The sequence below is a fragment of the Vespa mandarinia genome, unplaced genomic scaffold, assembly GCF_050613455.1.
Source record: "Vespa mandarinia isolate Hongniang unplaced genomic scaffold, ASM5061345v1 scaffold_37, whole genome shotgun sequence".
NCBI classification, from domain to species: Eukaryota; Metazoa; Arthropoda; class Insecta; order Hymenoptera; family Vespidae; genus Vespa; species Vespa mandarinia.
In genome coordinates this window covers 59665-78340 of record NW_028197171.1, presented here as the reverse complement: position 1 = coordinate 78340, position 18676 = coordinate 59665, and the positions used below count along the sequence as shown (strand labels likewise).

General features: G+C 31.3%; 6 protein-coding genes across 7 annotated transcripts; 1 reads left to right on the top strand and 5 right to left on the bottom strand.

Moving 5' to 3' along the window:
* Nucleotides 1-139: 139 nt before the first annotated feature.
* LOC118447469 (glucose-induced degradation protein 4 homolog) lies at nt 140-3990 on the bottom strand. The gene is made up of 4 exons (XM_035879454.2): nt 3742-3990; nt 3039-3206; nt 2668-2900; nt 140-2421 (listed from the first exon to the last, which is right to left on the bottom strand). The coding sequence occupies exons 1-4, from the start codon at nt 3886-3888 to the stop codon at nt 2358-2360; spliced, it is 612 nt and encodes a 203-aa protein (XP_035735347.1). The 5' UTR covers nt 3889-3990; the 3' UTR covers nt 140-2357.
* A 436-nt stretch (nt 3991-4426) lies between these two features.
* LOC118447471 (gamma-glutamylcyclotransferase) lies at nt 4427-6420 on the bottom strand. The gene is made up of 4 exons (XM_035879456.2): nt 6284-6420; nt 5860-6158; nt 5672-5776; nt 4427-5339 (listed from the first exon to the last, which is right to left on the bottom strand). Exons 1-4 carry the CDS (start codon nt 6386-6388, stop codon nt 5318-5320), a joined length of 531 nt encoding a protein of 176 aa, XP_035735349.1. The 5' UTR covers nt 6389-6420; the 3' UTR covers nt 4427-5317.
* A 409-nt stretch (nt 6421-6829) lies between these two features.
* Nucleotides 6830-7970, top strand: LOC118447472 (uncharacterized). Its single transcript, XM_035879458.2, has 2 exons — nt 6830-7039; nt 7133-7970. Exons 1-2 carry the CDS (start codon nt 6983-6985, stop codon nt 7550-7552), a joined length of 477 nt encoding a protein of 158 aa, XP_035735351.1. The 5' UTR covers nt 6830-6982; the 3' UTR covers nt 7553-7970.
* Pgant35A (polypeptide N-acetylgalactosaminyltransferase 35A) lies at nt 7660-11316 on the bottom strand. 2 transcript variants are annotated; one of them, XM_085664308.1, is made up of 9 exons: nt 11036-11316; nt 10732-10903; nt 10519-10602; nt 9603-10281; nt 9324-9459; nt 8758-9246; nt 8513-8644; nt 8215-8416; nt 7660-8145 (listed from the first exon to the last, which is right to left on the bottom strand). In XM_085664308.1, the coding sequence occupies exons 2-8, from the start codon at nt 10898-10900 to the stop codon at nt 8255-8257; spliced, it is 1851 nt and encodes a 616-aa protein (XP_085520434.1). In that variant the 5' UTR covers nt 10901-10903; nt 11036-11316; the 3' UTR covers nt 7660-8145; nt 8215-8254. The 2 variants fall into 2 exon arrangements, with proteins under 2 accessions (XP_085520434.1, XP_035735316.1); XM_035879423.2 differs by having other exon boundaries at nt 9324-9441.
* A 145-nt stretch (nt 11317-11461) lies between these two features.
* LOC118447438 (uncharacterized) lies at nt 11462-13399 on the bottom strand. The gene is made up of 2 exons (XM_085664309.1): nt 13042-13399; nt 11462-12927 (listed from the first exon to the last, which is right to left on the bottom strand). The coding sequence occupies exons 1-2, from the start codon at nt 13312-13314 to the stop codon at nt 11479-11481; spliced, it is 1722 nt and encodes a 573-aa protein (XP_085520435.1). The 5' UTR covers nt 13315-13399; the 3' UTR covers nt 11462-11478.
* A 638-nt stretch (nt 13400-14037) lies between these two features.
* LOC118447462 (methanethiol oxidase) lies at nt 14038-16771 on the bottom strand. Its single transcript, XM_035879442.2, has 8 exons — nt 16611-16771; nt 16055-16218; nt 15805-15984; nt 15438-15741; nt 15079-15339; nt 14643-14979; nt 14352-14474; nt 14038-14242 (listed from the first exon to the last, which is right to left on the bottom strand). Exons 1-8 carry the CDS (start codon nt 16624-16626, stop codon nt 14191-14193), a joined length of 1437 nt encoding a protein of 478 aa, XP_035735335.2. The 5' UTR covers nt 16627-16771; the 3' UTR covers nt 14038-14190.
* Between the last annotated feature and the right edge of the window lie 1905 nt (nt 16772-18676).

Below are 18676 nucleotides of genomic sequence, written 5' to 3'. Positions count from 1 at the left end.
ATATACACACACACGCACATACACATACGTATACATATCTATATATGTAAGTGTGTGTGTGTGTGTGTATATATATATATATATATATATATATATATATATATATATATATATATTTAAAATAAATATATAAAAAATAATAAAAATAATTGCGTCAAATAAGATCAATGAGGGTCTAATGTTTTTAGGATATTTTCAACAGTATACACTCTAAAAAACAAAAAAAAAGAAAAAAAATTAAAGAAAAAAATGAAAAGAAAAAAAAAGAGAAAAAAATAGTAACAATAATAAAGTATTTAGAAATAATAACACAAAATGTTTTAAGGTATACATTTTTTGCAACTTATGGATTTTGTAATTACCTATTGGTTTTAATATAGAAGATGTTTTTTAAAAACAAATATCGTATGCCATATTATGTACACATAATATAACTTGTTATTGTTACTTTTGAAAAATGCACCTTCTAAATACAATTGTAAAGAATAAAACACTCCCTGCAATCGTGCATAAAATGGGAATTTTTATATCAGAAAATGATCTTTCAAAAGAACTTTAAAAAGTGGAAGAATATAAAATAAAAGAGGCATTTTCCAATTAAAAGGCACATGTAATGACATATCGACGATGATAAAATAATTCCAGATTTTTAACAAGTATGATTATATAGTGTTTTTGTAATTGGAAAATGCCTCAAGTTGATACCATTTTTAAAAAATATTTTTATAAAGAGTAACAAGTAATTAGAAATTTTGTTATATGCATGTAATTCCAAATGTAACAAAAGAGAAATATTTTACAAAAAACATTACTAATCGTTTATGCAAACTATAAAGGAAAAAAAAACATTAATAGCATTGGTTAATATTTCATTTTGATAATAAAAGAAATGTTCTATTAGTGTCTGCATTATGATTGAAATATTTAATCAACATTGTAATACAGATGCATACACCCTTTTTTCACTGATACATTTAAAGATTTTAACGATATATATATACATATACATATCCATACATAGGTACGCACATGTGTATGTATACGTATGTGAGTACGTGTACGTGTACGTGTTTGCTATACATATATATATATATATATATATATATATATATATATATATATATATATATACATATACATATGCATATACATATGCATATACATATGCATATAGATATGCATATGTCTTTCTGTTTTGTTTTCCTTTTCCTTCTTGCCATACCATTCTTATACCAATGAAGCACGGATCGACAAAAATTCTAATAATCATACGCATGGATTTTTTGAATTACTGAAATTAAACTCCTTATGTAATAGCTTTCCTTGGCTTCTTCACACATTAGATGTTATTCATCCAAATACAATTGAAATATAACATTTTCACTGCAATATGATCATAAGTGACATATTTAAGCAAGCAGATCTCATAAATACCCCTAAAATAATGAATAAAAGATATTTATTTGTTAAAAAAAGGAGGAAATAATAATATAGAATCTATTAAAAAACAAGATATCTCAATACAGACATATAATATAGTGATATAATTATCATATTGTACAAATGACATTATGTGCTTCCACATTAATGACATAATTAGCACTCATTTATGAAATTACGAAGTTTTAACGTTTAAAAGAGATAAGACCACTTACAATAAAAACGAAATTGCACAATAGGCATTCTATGTATATTCTAAATATTAGTAATAATATAATATATATTATATCATTATTATCTTACAATTTAATTCTGTTTTTAAAAGTTTCAAAAGGATAGATTAAATAACAATAAACGTACCAGAATCTTATAAGATCGTTTCATGCAACAATGACAAAGAAGTTAATCTTCGTTGTAGAATATATGAATATCAAATAATCAACAACAACGGTTTTAATTGACAAAAAGTATCAATTAATTTATTTTAATAATGTGCCTTACACAATGAATATCTATATAAATAATTGTTTTAATTAAATATCTCTCACTGAGGCACTCTACTCATCATATTTATAATTATGATCAAAAATGTTGGATATACCGAACAATATGGTACATACCGTATATTATATGTCAGAATTAAAAAGTATCGTGTGTATGTATCGCGCGCGCGCGATAGTGTGTACACGCGCGTGTGTGTGTGTGTGTGTGTGTGTGTGTGAGCACGCGCGCGCAGTAGCAGTAGAGATATATAGTCGACGTAACTCAAATTTAACCAGATTTTCATCCTTAAATATAAAATGAATAGATATACAAATATGAAGAAAATTTTAAGACCAAGGGGACTTTTATGAGATCTGTATGCTGGGACAGAGAAAATATGAATTTAGAGAGGTAATATAGGAAAAGCATGGATTTCACCTGAATTCATAGATTTGTATACTGTGTTCTGGAACATGCCTTAAATTCAATGATTGATACCTAAAATGATAATAAATAATCTAATAATAAATATATTCATTAAATCAATAATGTATGTATAAACACACAACAATGCTTTTCTTTGTATTGTATTATAATAGCAGTGAAAATCTGAAAGATCTTGATCGATCTTACGATCTAACAATCTTTTCTTAAAGTCTCACATTTTATAGTTTCATTATAGCAAGACATTAAAAGAACTAAAATGTATTAAAGTATTCATAAATAAATATAATATCAATTTACCATTCAGAACTTCGATGATAATAAAAACCTTCAATCGTTGCAGCAGACTTTTGGAAGCAAATATAATAAAAGCCTGCAAATGAAGCTCCGTTAATATCTTTAATAGTATGGTCAGGAACTAAAAAATGTTCCTTCCATCTCATAAATACAAAATCTGTCCCTTTTAGTGCTTCGTAATCAAATGTGTCGGAGTTAAAAGTTTTGGCATATTGACAGAAAGATTCAAATTTACTCTGAAAAATAAGAAATAGATTAAATTTATAATTATACTTAGTAAACTTGTCTTAAGATCATGTGATAAAAAGGATATGGAAAGTGTGTGTGTGCGGGCGGGCGCGCGCGCGTGTGTGTGTGTGTAAAGAAAAACAAACCCAATGTTTCTTGTCAACATCTTCATCCGCGTCCCATTTACGAGTTAAAAATGGATATTTTTTGGAAATAATTTCACCATCAAAGAACGTAGTTAATGTGGGAAATTCTTCTGTAAGACCCTTTATTTTAAGATAACCGCATAAGTAGCTGTTTTCCTCATCCACATGCTAAAACATCAATACGATTCAAGCTTATATAAAATCATAAAATTTCAAACGAATTATTGACTGGATTTCTGATAAACTTCATTATTTGTAATAATATTATTAGTGCGCGAATGTACTTGTAAAAGTAAATATTTGAAATATAACATTATATTATAGGATTGTCAATATTGATATCCTTGGATAATGAAAAAAATTGACATCACAAAAGTAATGGATATATCTTAAGGAGATATTAGAGTAACAATGTATTAAAACAATATACCAAAAACAGAATATATTTAAGGCATTAATATGAGGTTGCCTCAAAGAATTCATGTATTACTAATTGCTGACAATGTTCTCGTTCGATTTGCCATTTAGAAACGAGGTGCTAAATTAACGATGAGAGAAAGGATGGAATAACAAGGTCACGCATAAAATAAATTTTTAAAGGCACATAATAAAGCTTCGATAAATTTGTCGTGTAATTTCCAAAAAAGAAAAAAAAAAAAAAAAAAAAGGAAAAGAGAAAAAAAAGAAAAAACGAACAACTAACCTGTAAAACAACTTCAACGTCGTAACTATTGCCCTTCGACTTTTGCGATCCCTGAAAGCGCGAACCGTTGTAGAGCAACGATTTTGTAACACCCGGCTGCTTCGAATTAGCAGGCGGCGGTGGAATTACATCAACTTTCACCGGCATTCTCGGCCAAAGTGAATGCTTTCTCAATTCTTTTTCTTGTTGATCGAAGAACTCTACATCACAAGATTCTCGCAATGACTGCCGGTAATTTGAAGAATATGGCTGTATTTATATGAAGCCTCGAACCCAGTCGTATTTCCACGGATTTGTCGCTTCGTTCTTCGCTCACTCTTACCAAAATATTTCAATCGTATGAATCATTTTATTTGCCCTATCGCTTTTTAAACTCGGAGATCATCGTTTCAAATTTTCCCAATAATATCTTTTTATTTTATTTCACCCATCTGTCCGGTTATATGATAGAAGAAAAGACTAAGTAAAAATGGCGGGATTTTGAAAAATGATTTCAATTAATTATGATATACCATACAAGGTATTATGACAAAATTTTTCATTTATCTAATAATAATGGTATAAATGCACATGGATTATTAATATTATTTCAAATTAATACGTCACGTTTATTAATATAAATAGATCAGGGTATAATCTTTTCCGATATAAAATATATACAGGCTATTTTATTGTATGTGATAAGATTCGTATTTTACAAAAATAATTATTATATATATATATCTATATATATATAGATACTTAGAATCACATTTTATTTATCTTTATTGACATATTTCTCGCTTTAAAATTGTTCAAATCTTATGTGGATTATTTTTAAAGGATTCATTAAGGGGTTTAACAGCACCCTAATAATAATCTTAAATACATTAAAGACGATGAATACGAGTAAAATCGTAGTTGTTTCTTGCGTTACATTATCTTGAATGCAAGTACATACGAATAAGTTTGTCAATGAAATAAAAGAGTTTCAATAATTAAATGCATAAGCAAAAATAATAAATTGTATGAGTGTATTATAATATTTGAACTGTTCAATGTGCAAAAGTATATGTGTTATATATAAATTAAAAAGTAATAGATACGAATGGATACAAATAATACTTTGACTATTAACTCCACCACTCCTTGCTCCATTATTAAAGACTACATTTTGTTTTATAATTCTAAGATGCAACACAAATGTATTAGAAAAAAAGTGGCCTGAAATATATATAAATTGAGACAAGAGTGATACTTTAATTAAGTTTATCGTTTACTTTTTGCTATATGTATATATAAACACGCACGCATGCACACAGAATATTATAACATAGATTTTATAAATATATATACATATACGTTTGTGTGTGTAAATATATATATATATATATATATATATATATATATATATATGTATATATATGTATATCCTTATCCATTATTTGCAATAATTACAGAGATAAACGAATATATGTTTGTGAAAATAAAAATTCCCTTTTATACCTTAGATAAGTTAATTCTGCAGGAAGCTTCAGAATTATTAATGGCCGAACAAACCCTCAAAACTTTACACAAAGATGTAGAGTCACAGATGTTAAGCTTCTTTCAAGGATAGGCTGTGATGTAAATTTGCATATTAGTAGAGAAAAAATAATAAGAGAAAGTTGTAGCTAAGATATAGTTCTGATAGACTTTTATCATAATGGTAATATAAAAGATAAAAGGTATTTAAATAGTATAAAAATGATTATAACGCTGAAAGATCATTTTAAGGAAGAAAAAGAGAGGAAAAGAAAAAAGAAAATCACGAAACAGAACGGAAAGTAATAATAAAATATAAAAACAGCTCATTTAATTGTCATGACCTTGGATGTCATTAGCAAATTAATAAGTTCATAAATAACTATATTGTGAAAGTGTGTTTAATATCGTGTGAAAGTTATCTTACCTAATTTCACATTTTCCCTTAAATCCATTGTGCGATATCATCTTTAAAAATTGTATATAACTATCAGGAAGTTGGCTCTCTTGAGCACCTTTAATAATTGTTTCTCTAAAATAATATAAGAATATATAGAAATAAGTTATGAATATAAGTGATAAAATCAAAGTGAATTGTTATAAAATAATACGTACAAATAAAGAGGCGATGGTCGCCTCTCGATTGGTAGGAACATTGGTTTTATATAGTTCGCTGGAATATTACATTGTTGATATACTCTACATTCTAAAACAGTACCACTGGGAGTTTCAACGTTGACCATTAATGGAAAGTATATATTATCCATAACACCCTCTTGACAATCCAACGTAGAAAGATTACATGTATCCAATTCCCAAATTGCGCCCCATACAGAACAATTTTCTGTAGGAACTATCGTAGCTGCTGCTCCACCCCATCTTTTTGTGTACGTTATAAAATCAAGCCTGTAATTCTAAAATATTTGTAAGAATTTATATATTTACAAATATTGGACCATACTATGAAACATATATACAGGTATTGTATAGACGCATGTAGAAAGAAATGTAAAGGGAAGAATGAATATGCTCAATTTACTTTTAAGCGACCAATGTCCTTTCGCACGGCTGTTGGATTATTGAAGTGAATTCTTTTCATTAACAAATTGCTGCCATAAGCAAAGTATAAAAAGGTACTTGCCATATCGCGACGATTATCAAATCGCGAATATGAAAATTTTCAGTTATGTCGAGATCAATTAGAATTACAGAGGGAAATTAATAACAAATACAAACAGATATCATTTGATAAGAAACATTTAACGCAAATTGGCGGCGATAAGCAAGATAAGGAGGCAAAATCCATGCCATTTGAAGCGCCACCTAATAGTTAATCTTAAAAGTTTTTTAGGAGCAACATTGCCAAAATTAATCTCCTTCGTGAGGAGGAATGTCACATTAAAACTTTGCCATTATTCTTCTACGTTACGTTACTTGCGTCACGTGACATAAGCTATGCCTAAAGATACGTGGTCGCGTCCATCCTAACCTAATCGTACGGCTAGACTACTCTATGCTAACGTCTAATTTTTTTTCTCATTTTCCTCGATCGGCTGATCTTGTAAATGATTAATATTATTATTATTAATGCCCTTTTGCCATTTTTTCAATTGACTAATCTGATTTTCATTCGTATAAAGTAGATATTCAACGGACTCTCCATTGACGTGATATTTTCTATTATATAAAAGTTTTTGTCAAACGACTAATGTTTGAAAAGAGATAATAAACGTGCAAAATGTCAGATAAAAATAAGAGAAAATCTCGTGTGTATTTGGCTGGAAAAGAAAGCACGGTAATTATGAATTCGATAATTCGTTTACAGTTATTAATAGACAGTATATTATAATCTATTGCATTACGTTTTGGGGACTTTTACGAAAATTAGGTTAAAGCTGTTGAACTTCTACAAACAAGGTTAAATAATAAGAAGCGAAGTTGGAATAATAAGAATAACGATAAGTGTCAGAAAATGACACATCGTTGCACAAGCATGCCATTACAAAAGAAATCGGATTACGTATCACTTACAGGATTCTCCAAAAGCTTATTTATGTTAGAGATTAGGTCACATTTAGGTAAACAAAATTGGAAGCATATACAACACCTATTTCCATTTTTATTAGATTATTCCAATGAAATAGAGTATTTAATTTGGCGTTATGCATTAACAATTTTGTTGTATAGTGATAATAGTGATTTATCCAATTTACAACAATTTTTGGAGATTTGCGTTGGTAATCACAGATTGAACGATAGGAAAGAATTAGAGAGATTATTGTTATTACAAAGTAGGAACAATTTATAAATGTAGTATTAAGACATCAAATGCCATGGCTGTATTCAAAGGCGACTGGCACTGAATTTGTCTGTAGCGCCTTAGGGCTAATTAATTTTTATTTATTAAAATACGAATAGACATAAATTTTTATTTATTGAAATAACTTTATCAAAGAAAAAATTGTTTCATAACATTATTACATATTTATCTATGGATGGGGATTGATTGATCGGTAGCTTGAAAAACGATTCAATTACAATGAATTATAATGTAGACCTTAGCAGCAATAGATTCGACCTTAGTCTATCTAATGTTGTATCGGTATCGGATACAAATCGATTTACAAAAAGGAACGTAAGAAAAGGACCGACCACTTTGCAAGGGCAATATATCTTTACGCATATTCAATAATATTTTTTAAACGGAAATAAACTTATTAAATACACTTATAAATTTGTTCATATTTTTTAATACTGATTTTTCTTTTTTTCCTTTTCTCCTTTTATCAGTTACGATAGATGCGAATGATAAATCGATTATTGATCGTGTTTCAATTGAATATCCGTCAAACAGACGTGTAAACACTTCTCCTTTGCTATATTCACAAACGATTTGATATGCTGTAAAAAATAGTATAATGATATTTCTTAAACATCATGATTTGCATCTGTTTATAATTTATAACTTACAGACGCGTTATATATATCTTTTAAAAGGACCGTTTACGTGTCATCTGATTGTTTTTTGTCCTATTTTAGAACGAACAAGATCCCAAGACATCGACGACACGTCAGATTTGGTACATAAATTCATGATAATTTCTGCCTTTTTAGTTGCTCGTAAGGCTCCCAAGCACGTACCAATTGCCATATTGTAAATAGGTGTACCATTCTGAATATTAATCCACGTGTGTATTCTCATTAGATATTAATTATATATCTACTATGATGCATAGGGAATTTGTACAAAGGAAAGAAAAATACTTACGGAGCTTTTATGTCGCCAATCTTGATTTCCACCCATCTCATGACACTTTCCAAGCTTCGGTATCTTTCCTCCTCCTTCCATACAAAGCACTTGTCCAAGTATCAACTCATTTTTTGCCGTTTCATACCACATCTACGCACACGAAAAAAAGCTACCGTTGAATATTACACAATAAAGATCCAATTCTTGATATTGCATCATTTAATTATTTCAGGTACACTTATTCACTTATTTCTAATTCTTACCTGTGATTTAATTCTTAAACATGGAGCTAAAATGAGTTTCGAACCTTTAGTCTTGATATCTCTTTCACTTTGAATACACAATGTGGAATTGGTAAGTCTTATTTGATATTGATCAATGTAATTCCTCTTCCTTGAATGCCAAGGTTGCATTGGCTTTTGATCTAACTTTGACCATTTGTCCTTTAATTGGGTTTCATTATCATCCGGCAATACTAATTCGGGATAAACTACTTTGAGATACCAAGCAAAACTTTTGCAGTTTAATTTTTGTCGCAATGCAACTCTATCGGAAATATCACCGTAATCTATTTTTTTAACATTTTTTAAAAAATAATCTTTATATTCGTCCATCCACACATGTGCAACGCGTAAAGAGTTTTTTAACATTGTATCATATTGTTCGTTACTGCCATATGGTCTGCGTCTTCTAAAAACATGACCAACTCTTGAACATGGTATAAGTTCAATACTTCCACCACACATCCATATCTATAAATAAAGGGACGTATTTGTAATTATTTTCGCATCAACTATTATACATATACATTACTAGATTTTAATCTTACTCTAAAGGAGATCTCTAGATTTTCACCACCCCAAATGTCCATGCCAGGATCATATTCACCTAACTCCATAAAGTATGTTTTGTCGATAGCAAATAATCCTCCTGCCATAGTTGGCGATCTGTTGGTAATATAATGCCTATCTATTTCAGATTACACGGTATTTTATATATATATATATATATATGTATATATATATATGTATATATATATACATATATATATATACATATATATATATATATATGTATATATATGCATATTTAGGAAAAATCTTTTTACTTAATAGGTTTTACAAAGTCTTCGTGATTGGTCAATGTACCAACGGGTAAGTTGTCCCATTTAAAATGCAGTCCCCAATTGAAACCTCCTCTGACCAAAGGACTCCCAGTATATTGAAATGTATCTGCGTTTATAATATCGATAACTGGCATAGGCACAATAGTCCTTGAATATGCTATTCTCGAAAGAAGAGGTTCTATCCATTCTTTATTTACTTCAATGTGACTGTCTAAAAATATTAAAACGTTCCCTGTTGCCTTTCTTGCACCAAACATTCTTGCTCTAATCAATCCTTCCCTCCTTTCAGTTTTAAATAATTTTACTTTGCCGTTAAAGTTATCGATGTAACGTTTTATTTTTTCATGTAACATATTACTTTCGCTATAATCATTCACTAAAATAATTTCATGTAATAATGACATTGGTGTTCTTACGATCAAAGATTGCAAAGATCTCATGAGTGTTGTATAATGTTCGTTGTAGAAACAAATAACGATACTAGCGTTTGGCAAATTATTTGCATACTTTTGCGTTTGACACAATTCATTTCTTGTGTCTAATATGTCTCTGTAAAAGCCAATATTATCCGATACCAAGATGTTAAAAGAATAATTTTTATATCCTTCATTTCTTTTTTGTTGATCTTCCAAATTCCTCACCATTCCTAAAGTATCCAATCCTAAAGAAATTGTATCATGTTATATGTATATTGAAATCGTATCATGTTATATATTTTTTTATATAATTCGTAGCACATGATTAAAAGAGCCTTATTGTAAATGAGTTATATGCACATGGCGCGTGTTCATTCACACACACCCACACTCATCTCAAGTGTAAGTATTCAATTTATAATAATATATAATTTATATTGTATTATTGTAAAGGCGCAGGTACATATTGTACAAAATCTTACCATTGCTTAATAAAACGGCAGGTTTAAGCGAAACTGCTTGTAAATGATGCAGCAGCTTGTTGCTGTTTTCATAGTTATTCATGCCTATTAAAATATATATAGATATGTACGTGGGTATGTATATATATATATATATATATATATGTACATGTAATTTATTTTTGTCAGAACATTATAAGAGTCCATTAACTTTATCAGATATTATTATGGTACCTTTATCAAAAGTTTTGGTCTTTGTTAAAACTTGTAAAAAATTTGATGACGAGTAAATATTCTTATTTCCTTCGTTATGAGAAAGCGTCGAGTAAAGGTATAAGCTCAATATCCATGTTAGCGATGCTATCACAACCCCAGTTATAAATGCTGTGTACGTTGTCGACATAATCTGTAAGTTGACAACAAAATATTGATGTTTCTTAATACAGAGTACGGTGATATAATTTATTTCTCTATTTTACGGTTGAAGATAAAACGAATGATTTTGTTTTCATTTGACATATTATAAATGTGTACTTACTTGTTGCTTAGAACGGCACTTGTATGTCCCTTTATCTTCAAATTTGCAATTTAATGATTACATTATAATACATATTTTCAGGTTATGCAATAGAAACGCTGTTAGCACGGACAAGGACATTGTAAATTTAAAATAGATAAATACGAATGTAATAATCGTATATAATATACGAGGAAATATTTAAAAGTATTAGTAACAGTGCAGTCGCATTCTCTTATCTTTGTTATTTCACAATATTTCATGAAAATATTTTCATTGCACGTGTAGCGTGCTTCGTTTAGTTCGTCGCTAGACTTCGCACTGATCGCCCGCCTCATTTTTCCTATGTACATTAATATATCCAAAGGTTGGAAAAATCCAATTATCGATCCACGACCACGACAACATCTACAATACTACAGGAACTACATTGTCTACTATAATTATTTTCTATTATGCTTAATTCACAGATGTCGTAGAATTAAATTTTGCCAGGAATATTTTACATTACAGTCAAGAATGTCAGTTTGAGTTTTTTTCTCGGCGAGCGTCTGAATACATTGATTATTTAAAATTATACATTTTTTTTTGCATCCTTGTAATTTGCACCAATCAATCTCGTTGCATGTCTTTTTATTTTCCTCATCAATGAAGCTTTTCCTATTTCGATGAATACTCGGTGAAAATATAACTCCGGTCCAATAATCCGTATCATTGCTATTTTGCAATGCAACCTGCGTTCCAGTACCTACAATTTGCCAAGAGTATTTGATTTCGCATTTATACGTTGAAGATTTATCATTATGATTGGAAAATTGACTTTGATTTTCTTCTAGATCATTATGTAGCAAAACTTTAGAAGTTTGCGAACTTGTGCCTATAATCTGCCAGGAATATTTTATTTTACAATCACAACCATCTTCCATGCATCGTTTATTCTCTTTTCCTTCGGACGTTTTAATTAACCACGATCTTTTTTCAGGCATACCTATACAATTAATATCCTCAAACGAACATTTAACGTCATATCGTTGGTCATTGTTACGTTTACTTTGTGAGATGTGCAAATATGAATTATTATTTTTTATGTCGAATACGCATTGAGTAGATCTGCTATAACGTATGGCGCTCATTGATCCTTTTATGTCTCTTTTTTTTTCTCTACTACAACATAAATAACAAATTTTAGGATGATATACTTGTAATAATCGCATTTCACTTTTATGATTTACTATTTTCATCATATCCTCGCTATAACTGGTATAAAGTTTATCCTTAACATTGACATCTTCTTTTCTATTGCCGTTTTTGCATAAATCAGGCGTAATAAGATTGCAAAAAAATGATTGATACATTGGAGCAATTAATAAATCTTCATTATTTGTAGTTTTCATCTTTGAGAATGTTAATCCGACAGTATTCCTTCGATAGTGATTTTCTGTGCGATCGAGATTCGACGTTATATAATTAATGCAATTTATATTTGTTTTGTCAGTCTCTTGAAAAATATTTTGAGTCATTGGCATAAATATTTTATTGTTTCTATGCAACGTATTTTTCTTTTTACAAAGTAAAGTATTTTTTTCAGCAGAAAATTGATCTTTCTCGCACGGCCGTTTAAGTACCTTCTGTTCTTCTGGTGCATCGCTACATAATACTACTGTAGAAATAGGAAAGGACTCTCTACTAGAATTAAACATCTTTTCCTGAGAATAACATTTATCGTCCGATGAATTTATTGTATTCGGAAATAATAGAGATTTATTTTCGTTTTCTCTCTTTAACTTTCTCGATTTATAAGAAAATTGTTCTAAAGTACTAGAAATATCGTTCTTTTGCGAATCTAATTTATTCCGGCTAATACTTTTCTCGTATTGCGTCTTGTACGATTTTTCGTAAGTAGAGCCATATACCTAAGAAATATTGATTTAATTAATGACTTGTATTAAAATCACGCCGATGATTAATTCGGGGGAAGAAAAAAAGAAAAAGGACGTTTTATCTATTAATGTCATTGCAGTATTCACCTTCCGTTTTTCTTGGATGGTATTATAAAAGCCGTGCGATGGGCTTTGTAGGAACGACAACGTACGTTTCTTTTCACGCTTTGAAAGTTGCATCATTGTGGGTTTAACATTTGGAAAAGAGCAAATCCTTGGAGGCATTTTTGTGGGTACGGATTTGAATGTAGGAAGCATTTTATTTTCCGTAAATAACATTATATCTGGTTTAATTTCGTGTCTCAATTTTTGAACATTACTTTTAGCATACCTATCTTTTCGAACCATTTTGCTAATCATTTCGGCATTCTGAAGTCATACGTAATCAAAATGTATCTGCTTATGGGGATAGAGGAATAATTATTTAACTCGTACAACGGCAATATGTCAAACCGTAATATTACGATTACGTTTAACACAAAACTGCTCCAATACGATAATTATTTATACTTACCAAAGTTAACAGATTTGAAACATAAACGTATTTACATGTTTATTGTAAAGATTTCGGTAGTTTTCGGTGCAGCAAGTAAGTAAGACTAATAAATGAAATATTTGATTAAAACTTTATATAATAAAATGTGATAGACGATTGTTTTGCCATAAAAAATCTAGTTAAGCCGAAGATCGAGCAAAAATGTTCAAACGAATTCGCTTATTATTAATATATAAAGTTTTACTTACGAAACATTACTTACGTGAAAAATCGTTGGGTGCCTACTACATTACGGAAATTTGGTTAAACGTATCTTTGAAAAAAAAAAAAAAGAAAAGAAAAAAAAGGTCACATGGGATTTTAATATAAGTGAGCCGCCGTAAGCCAGAGGTCGTACTGGGTCATATGTGCATATGTACAAGTATACCCTTTTAATTGCAAGATCCATGATCGTAACGTTTTTCTCGTGTATCGGATAGATGATACATAGAAAGGTACCATGAAGGTGGGAAAAATGAATGTGGTATTTAAAGTCAATTAAATTTGCAATAAATTTCTCGAGAAGTATGAAAGAACAAATTTGATGATAATAGTTTGAAAATAAAAATTATATTTCTATATATGCATATAAGAAAGAGTAGAAAATATATCAAAGTAATATTATGCGCAAGTATTTACGGCAAATGCCTATAAGCATAAAAAATATTATTCTTTTTTCTGCATATAATAAACGTATATCATCATTGTTTTTCCAGTAACCATATGTCGGATGTGCAATCGCCGCCGGGGTATCTGTTTCGAGAAAAATTGGTTATTAATCGATCTTAATTAGGTGTGACTTAAATTAAAAGCAACGTAAAAAAAAGAGGGAGGAAAAAGATGACGCGTAATCTATGCTCACCTCATTTCATGAGCCAATAAAATATCATCTTTATCCAATCCAAAGTCAACCAAAAATTCTTCATCCAACGTCATGCCTCCATTTTCAATGTTGACATCAAGTTTGACCATCGTCGATCCATGCCTATGCGTTATATACAAGAAGAAAAGAGAGAGAGAGGGAGAGAGAGAGAGAGAGAGAGAGAGAGAGAGAGAGAGAGAGAGAAATGTACCATTTAATGCTTTCAGAGCCAAGCAAAAAGGAAAGGTTGTGGTATGTTCGAGAGGTCGCATTTAGAATTTTGCAACTTACTCAATGAGTTCGGGATAGAATTGTTTATCCCAGGGCTTGAAAATGGACGTCGTTACATAAAGTCGACGTCCGTCGAGACTGAGCTGCAACATTTGCGGTCCACCGTATAATCTACGTCCTTTCACATATACGGGATCCGGTCGACTCTCCGATTCGGCCGATTCTTCTAAGACACGAATTTTCGAATCTTTTAATATGGATCCACCGAGGAAGACTTGTCCAGTTAATTTTGGATTTCGACGATCGGTTATGTCGTACTGCCTGACATCGCCATGCAACCAGTTGGAAAAATACAAATATTTGTCATCTAAGCTTATCAGTATGTCCGTGATCATTCCTGCGAGGAAGGAAAATAGTAAGAAACGGTACACATAACTTGTGTATCGACGATTAGAAGATGTAGAAAGAAAGGGATAAGAGGACATATAATACCTACCAGACATATAAGGTTCAATCCATCCTTCAACTTTTTTCCGAGGTACCTCGATCACTTTCTCGGCATCCCAATCGCCCTTGCTCGTCTTGTAAAATCTATAGACTTTCGAGGTGACAGCACATCCAACGTAGCCCTCCGCTGCCTTTGGATCGTGAAGAAATCTTATTTCGAGCGGTGCAATGCCGTCGTCACCAAGACAAATGATTTGTTTTAATGCTCGTTCGGACCAAGAGTAAATATTTAGATTTCTACCATAAATAGCTGTCGTAAAAATAAAGAAAATTTGAATTTGCGATAAGGCGAGTGAAGTAAAAGATAAAATGCGATATTGATGTTAGATAATTAGATTAATTTCTCACTTGTATCGGTAACGTGATCGGGAGCGTAACCCTTCTTAAAAATCCTTGGCGTGCCCCATTCGGTAGCTATGAGCGTATCGTGATAGGGCTGATACCAGAAATCGTAACCGAATGCTGCTTTATTTCCGTCTTTAATCCACGAGCCTTTCGTTTCTAACGTTTCGCTATCTATACAAAGAAATTCTCCCTGTCCGTCGCCATTAGGTTTACCCATCGTAGAGATGATTATTTCGCCTGTCGGTGCGCAATGCGAGGTGTGCGGCGTCGATAAGCCAAATTCATGCATATCCTTCGGCTCCAGGACCTAAATGCGCGTCGTAGACCTTCAAATATGGTTTTTATCTTTTTAACATTTTCGCATACCGACCTTCTTTATTTTTGGTGACGTCTCGTTACTCGTATCAACGAAGTAAATCCTATCCGACATAAGACATGGTAATACCAATACATCGCGCGCGCGCGGTAATTCGTGACAACTGCTGCATATGTTCCAACCGGAATGATGGAGTTCGTCCCCGACGTGTAACATTCTAAGTTTGTGTATTATCTAGAAGACATTAGTAGTAGCGCTTAAATATATATAAATACGTGGTTCGATGTCCGAAAGTAAAACTTACTTTACAATACGTAGGACTTTTAGGATCTACATCGACCGTTGAAAGGACATCAGGCTTATCGGGATCCGTATGTATGCAAACGACGTACATAATTTTTTCACGCGGCCCATCCAGCATCGCCATTTTAGGACTGGGATAGCCCGGCCGACAATCGGCCGTACAATCTATAATGTTTCGACGTCGTTATGATTTCTCGCCAATAAAAGAGCAAATCTTTTTATAGATACGGGATATATGAAAGAAGAAAGGCTCAGAATCGAGTAAAGGGAAAATGTAAAAGAGAAAAGAGATAACACAGGGGGTAATTATAATTAATAAGTTTATACGAGTAGGGCACAATATTACGTTCTTAAGTAGATTGCAAATGTACATGATCGATCAAGTATGGATTATTTAATTAATTTATTGAAGTATTTCGACGGATATAACGACGATATGGAAGACATTTCCTACGTATGCATATATCCAGGTTATATATCCAGATATCTTACGTAAAAGGACGCTTTCGCCTTTCGTAACTCTACCCGACTTCATATAAGTAATTTAAAATACTCACTAGTATGCTTTGACATTAGGCGTTAGGTTGTCGATCCCTCTCTCGAACGTTCACTTAAATGGGACAGAAGCAAGGAACGACTTAACGATGTGTTGTTATTGAAGAAACGAACGGGACTATTTCCAATGACGGTCGTCGCTCGACTACTGTCAGATAAGTCTCGCCACTTTCTTCATCTTCGGTAACGTCCTGTCGAGAGAGAGAGAGAGAGAGAGAGGGAGAGAGAAAGAGAGAGAGAGAGAGAGAGAGAGAGAGAGAGAGAGAGAGAGAGAGAGAGAGATAGTGTATATCGTAGTTTCGTATATAATTTGTGCCCCAAGGTCTCGATATTAGCTGATTACGAGAAATTAACTTATTACGATGTTAGCCTGAACATTTTTTTTAAAACGTAGAAATGTATGAAATATAAATGTACTTATAATATTATAATAATAAGCACTTTTATAAATGGGATAATTCAAATTATGGTTAAAGGGAATCGGTTTTGATTCGATCAACGTACATAGATATTCATGACAAATGGCTTTATTCGTTTCTTTTGGTAGGATTACAAAAATAATTGGAAAGACGACGAAAGCATGCATTCACGATCGAATTAATTTTATAACGTATCCCATGTCTTCTTAAATAAATAACAGCTTTAACAGTTTGGTCCGTTCGAAATTAATATTATTAAATTTATTTAGATATAATATTATACATGCAAGATTATTTCAATTCCTAACGGAGAGAATCTGTTTAACTATCCACATATATGTAAGTTTATATCTGTAAATTTTATTGCGTAGGCGACAACAGTATGACAATGGTTCTTTTAACGTAAGAAATAAGAATTTGATATCGCAAAGTATTTACCGAGAGAATATAGTTTCGTTGTATTATTTTTCACGAATACGACCTTACATATAATCTGACACGATAATTTTATTCGTGCGCTCGCGCATTGTATTTTCGGAACGTAATATCATCGATTCGGGCTGGGTTATCGAGTTTTTGTCATTATATTTGTCACGAACTGGAAAGCATGAAAGTGCAAATTGTATCATTGTGTTCGTATCTTTCTTTTACATTTTTCTTAAGGTATAAAAGTAATTTACGTAACGAAGTGCTGCATTTTACCTACGTATTAACAACCGAGTACCTGTAGATTATCGATTTTCCATATTTGTGATCCAGCTATCAAATGATAGGGATAGCGTTTCACATTGGCGATTATATTTCTTATTTAATTGGGACATCGAGTAGGTCATTGGCCCCTATATCGAATAAATTATTTCTTATTTTTCACTCTCTTATCTATTTGCGAATTAAAACTCAACGTTATTAAAAATAAATGTTCTATTTGTAGATATTTCGAATGATTGTCTTTTTTCGAATGATTTTTTCTTTTTTTAGAGCCGCCTCTTAGGAGACATCGACGTTTTAATGAAGGCGATTATTTCATTGGGTCGTTTTCTTCATTCAAATATATGCCTTTTTAAATATTTTTATTACGATATTTTAGTTACGACATAATACTATTACTGTTAGGCATATAATACTATATAATGTGACTCTATCGAGTCCAGTACAGAATTAGGTTGTTCGTTCTATGTCTCCTCTATCGGTAGATAAACTTCAATCAATTCCGCGCGACACGATTCTAACAATTCTGTTTATATTGCGATTTACGTTCCACCTTGCGATTTGGTCAAACTGTGTATTTAAGGGTATATCGATGAAAACGTATCTTTGGACTGTCTATCGCGCGCGCGCGTGTGTGTGTGTGTGTGTGCGTGTGTATGCATATCAATAATTGCAAGGTGTGTAAGCAATCAAGTTCTCGCCTGGAAAGTTACGTTCCCGTTTCGCATCCTGTTAAAAATTATCGCACCGTATAATATTATATGTATAGTTTATGTAACTAGTGATACGCTCACAGTATCAGATGTTACTTAACGTTCGCATTTGTAAATCTAGTTAAAGTTAGTCATCGTCTTGCTAATAATCAACAATTTGTGCTTATTCTTTTTCCCATGAAGAAGAAGAATTTGTTATATTTGGAAGCGATGCTTCCTTCTTACGTG

Excerpts from the sequence above, each read along its gene's own strand:
- LOC118447469 (XM_035879454.2), bottom strand. The coding sequence starts at position 3,888 with ATGCCGGTGAAAGTTGATGTAATTCCACCGCCGCCTGCTAATTCGAAG. Across the intron at positions 2,901-3,038 it reads ATGTTGACAAGAAACATTGG|AGTAAATTTGAATCTTTCTG; the intron begins GTTTGTTTTTCT and ends CTTATTTTTCAG. Across the intron at positions 2,422-2,667 it reads TATCATCGAAGTTCTGAATG|GTATCAATCATTGAATTTAA; the intron begins GTAAATTGATAT and ends TTATCATTTTAG.
- LOC118447471 (XM_035879456.2), bottom strand. The coding sequence starts at position 6,388 with ATGGCAAGTACCTTTTTATACTTTGCTTATGGCAGCAATTTGTTAATG. Across the intron at positions 5,777-5,859 it reads CGACCATCGCCTCTTTATTT|AGAAACAATTATTAAAGGTG; the intron begins GTACGTATTATT and ends ATATTATTTTAG. Across the intron at positions 5,340-5,671 it reads AAGGGAAAATGTGAAATTAG|CCTATCCTTGAAAGAAGCTT; the intron begins GTAAGATAACTT and ends TTTACATCACAG.
- LOC118447472 (XM_035879458.2), top strand. The coding sequence starts at position 6,983 with ATGTCAGATAAAAATAAGAGAAAATCTCGTGTGTATTTGGCTGGAAAA. Across the intron at positions 7,040-7,132 it reads TGGCTGGAAAAGAAAGCACG|GTTAAAGCTGTTGAACTTCT; the intron begins GTAATTATGAAT and ends TACGAAAATTAG.
- Pgant35A (XM_085664308.1), bottom strand. The coding sequence starts at position 10,900 with ATGTCGACAACGTACACAGCATTTATAACTGGGGTTGTGATAGCATCG. Across the intron at positions 9,247-9,323 it reads ATCTAGAGATCTCCTTTAGA|ATATGGATGTGTGGTGGAAG; the intron begins GTAAGATTAAAA and ends CTTTATTTATAG. Across the intron at positions 8,417-8,512 it reads ATTGGCGACATAAAAGCTCC|AATGGTACACCTATTTACAA; the intron begins GTAAGTATTTTT and ends ATTAATATTCAG.
- LOC118447438 (XM_085664309.1), bottom strand. The coding sequence starts at position 13,314 with ATGATTAGCAAAATGGTTCGAAAAGATAGGTATGCTAAAAGTAATGTT. Across the intron at positions 12,928-13,041 it reads CCATCCAAGAAAAACGGAAG|GTATATGGCTCTACTTACGA; the intron begins GTGAATACTGCA and ends AATATTTCTTAG.
- LOC118447462 (XM_035879442.2), bottom strand. Across the intron at positions 15,340-15,437 it reads CGATCACGTTACCGATACAA|CTATTTATGGTAGAAATCTA; the intron begins GTGAGAAATTAA and ends TTTTTACGACAG. Across the intron at positions 14,243-14,351 it reads TTATTGGCTCATGAAATGAG|ATACCCCGGCGGCGATTGCA; the intron begins GTGAGCATAGAT and ends TTCTCGAAACAG.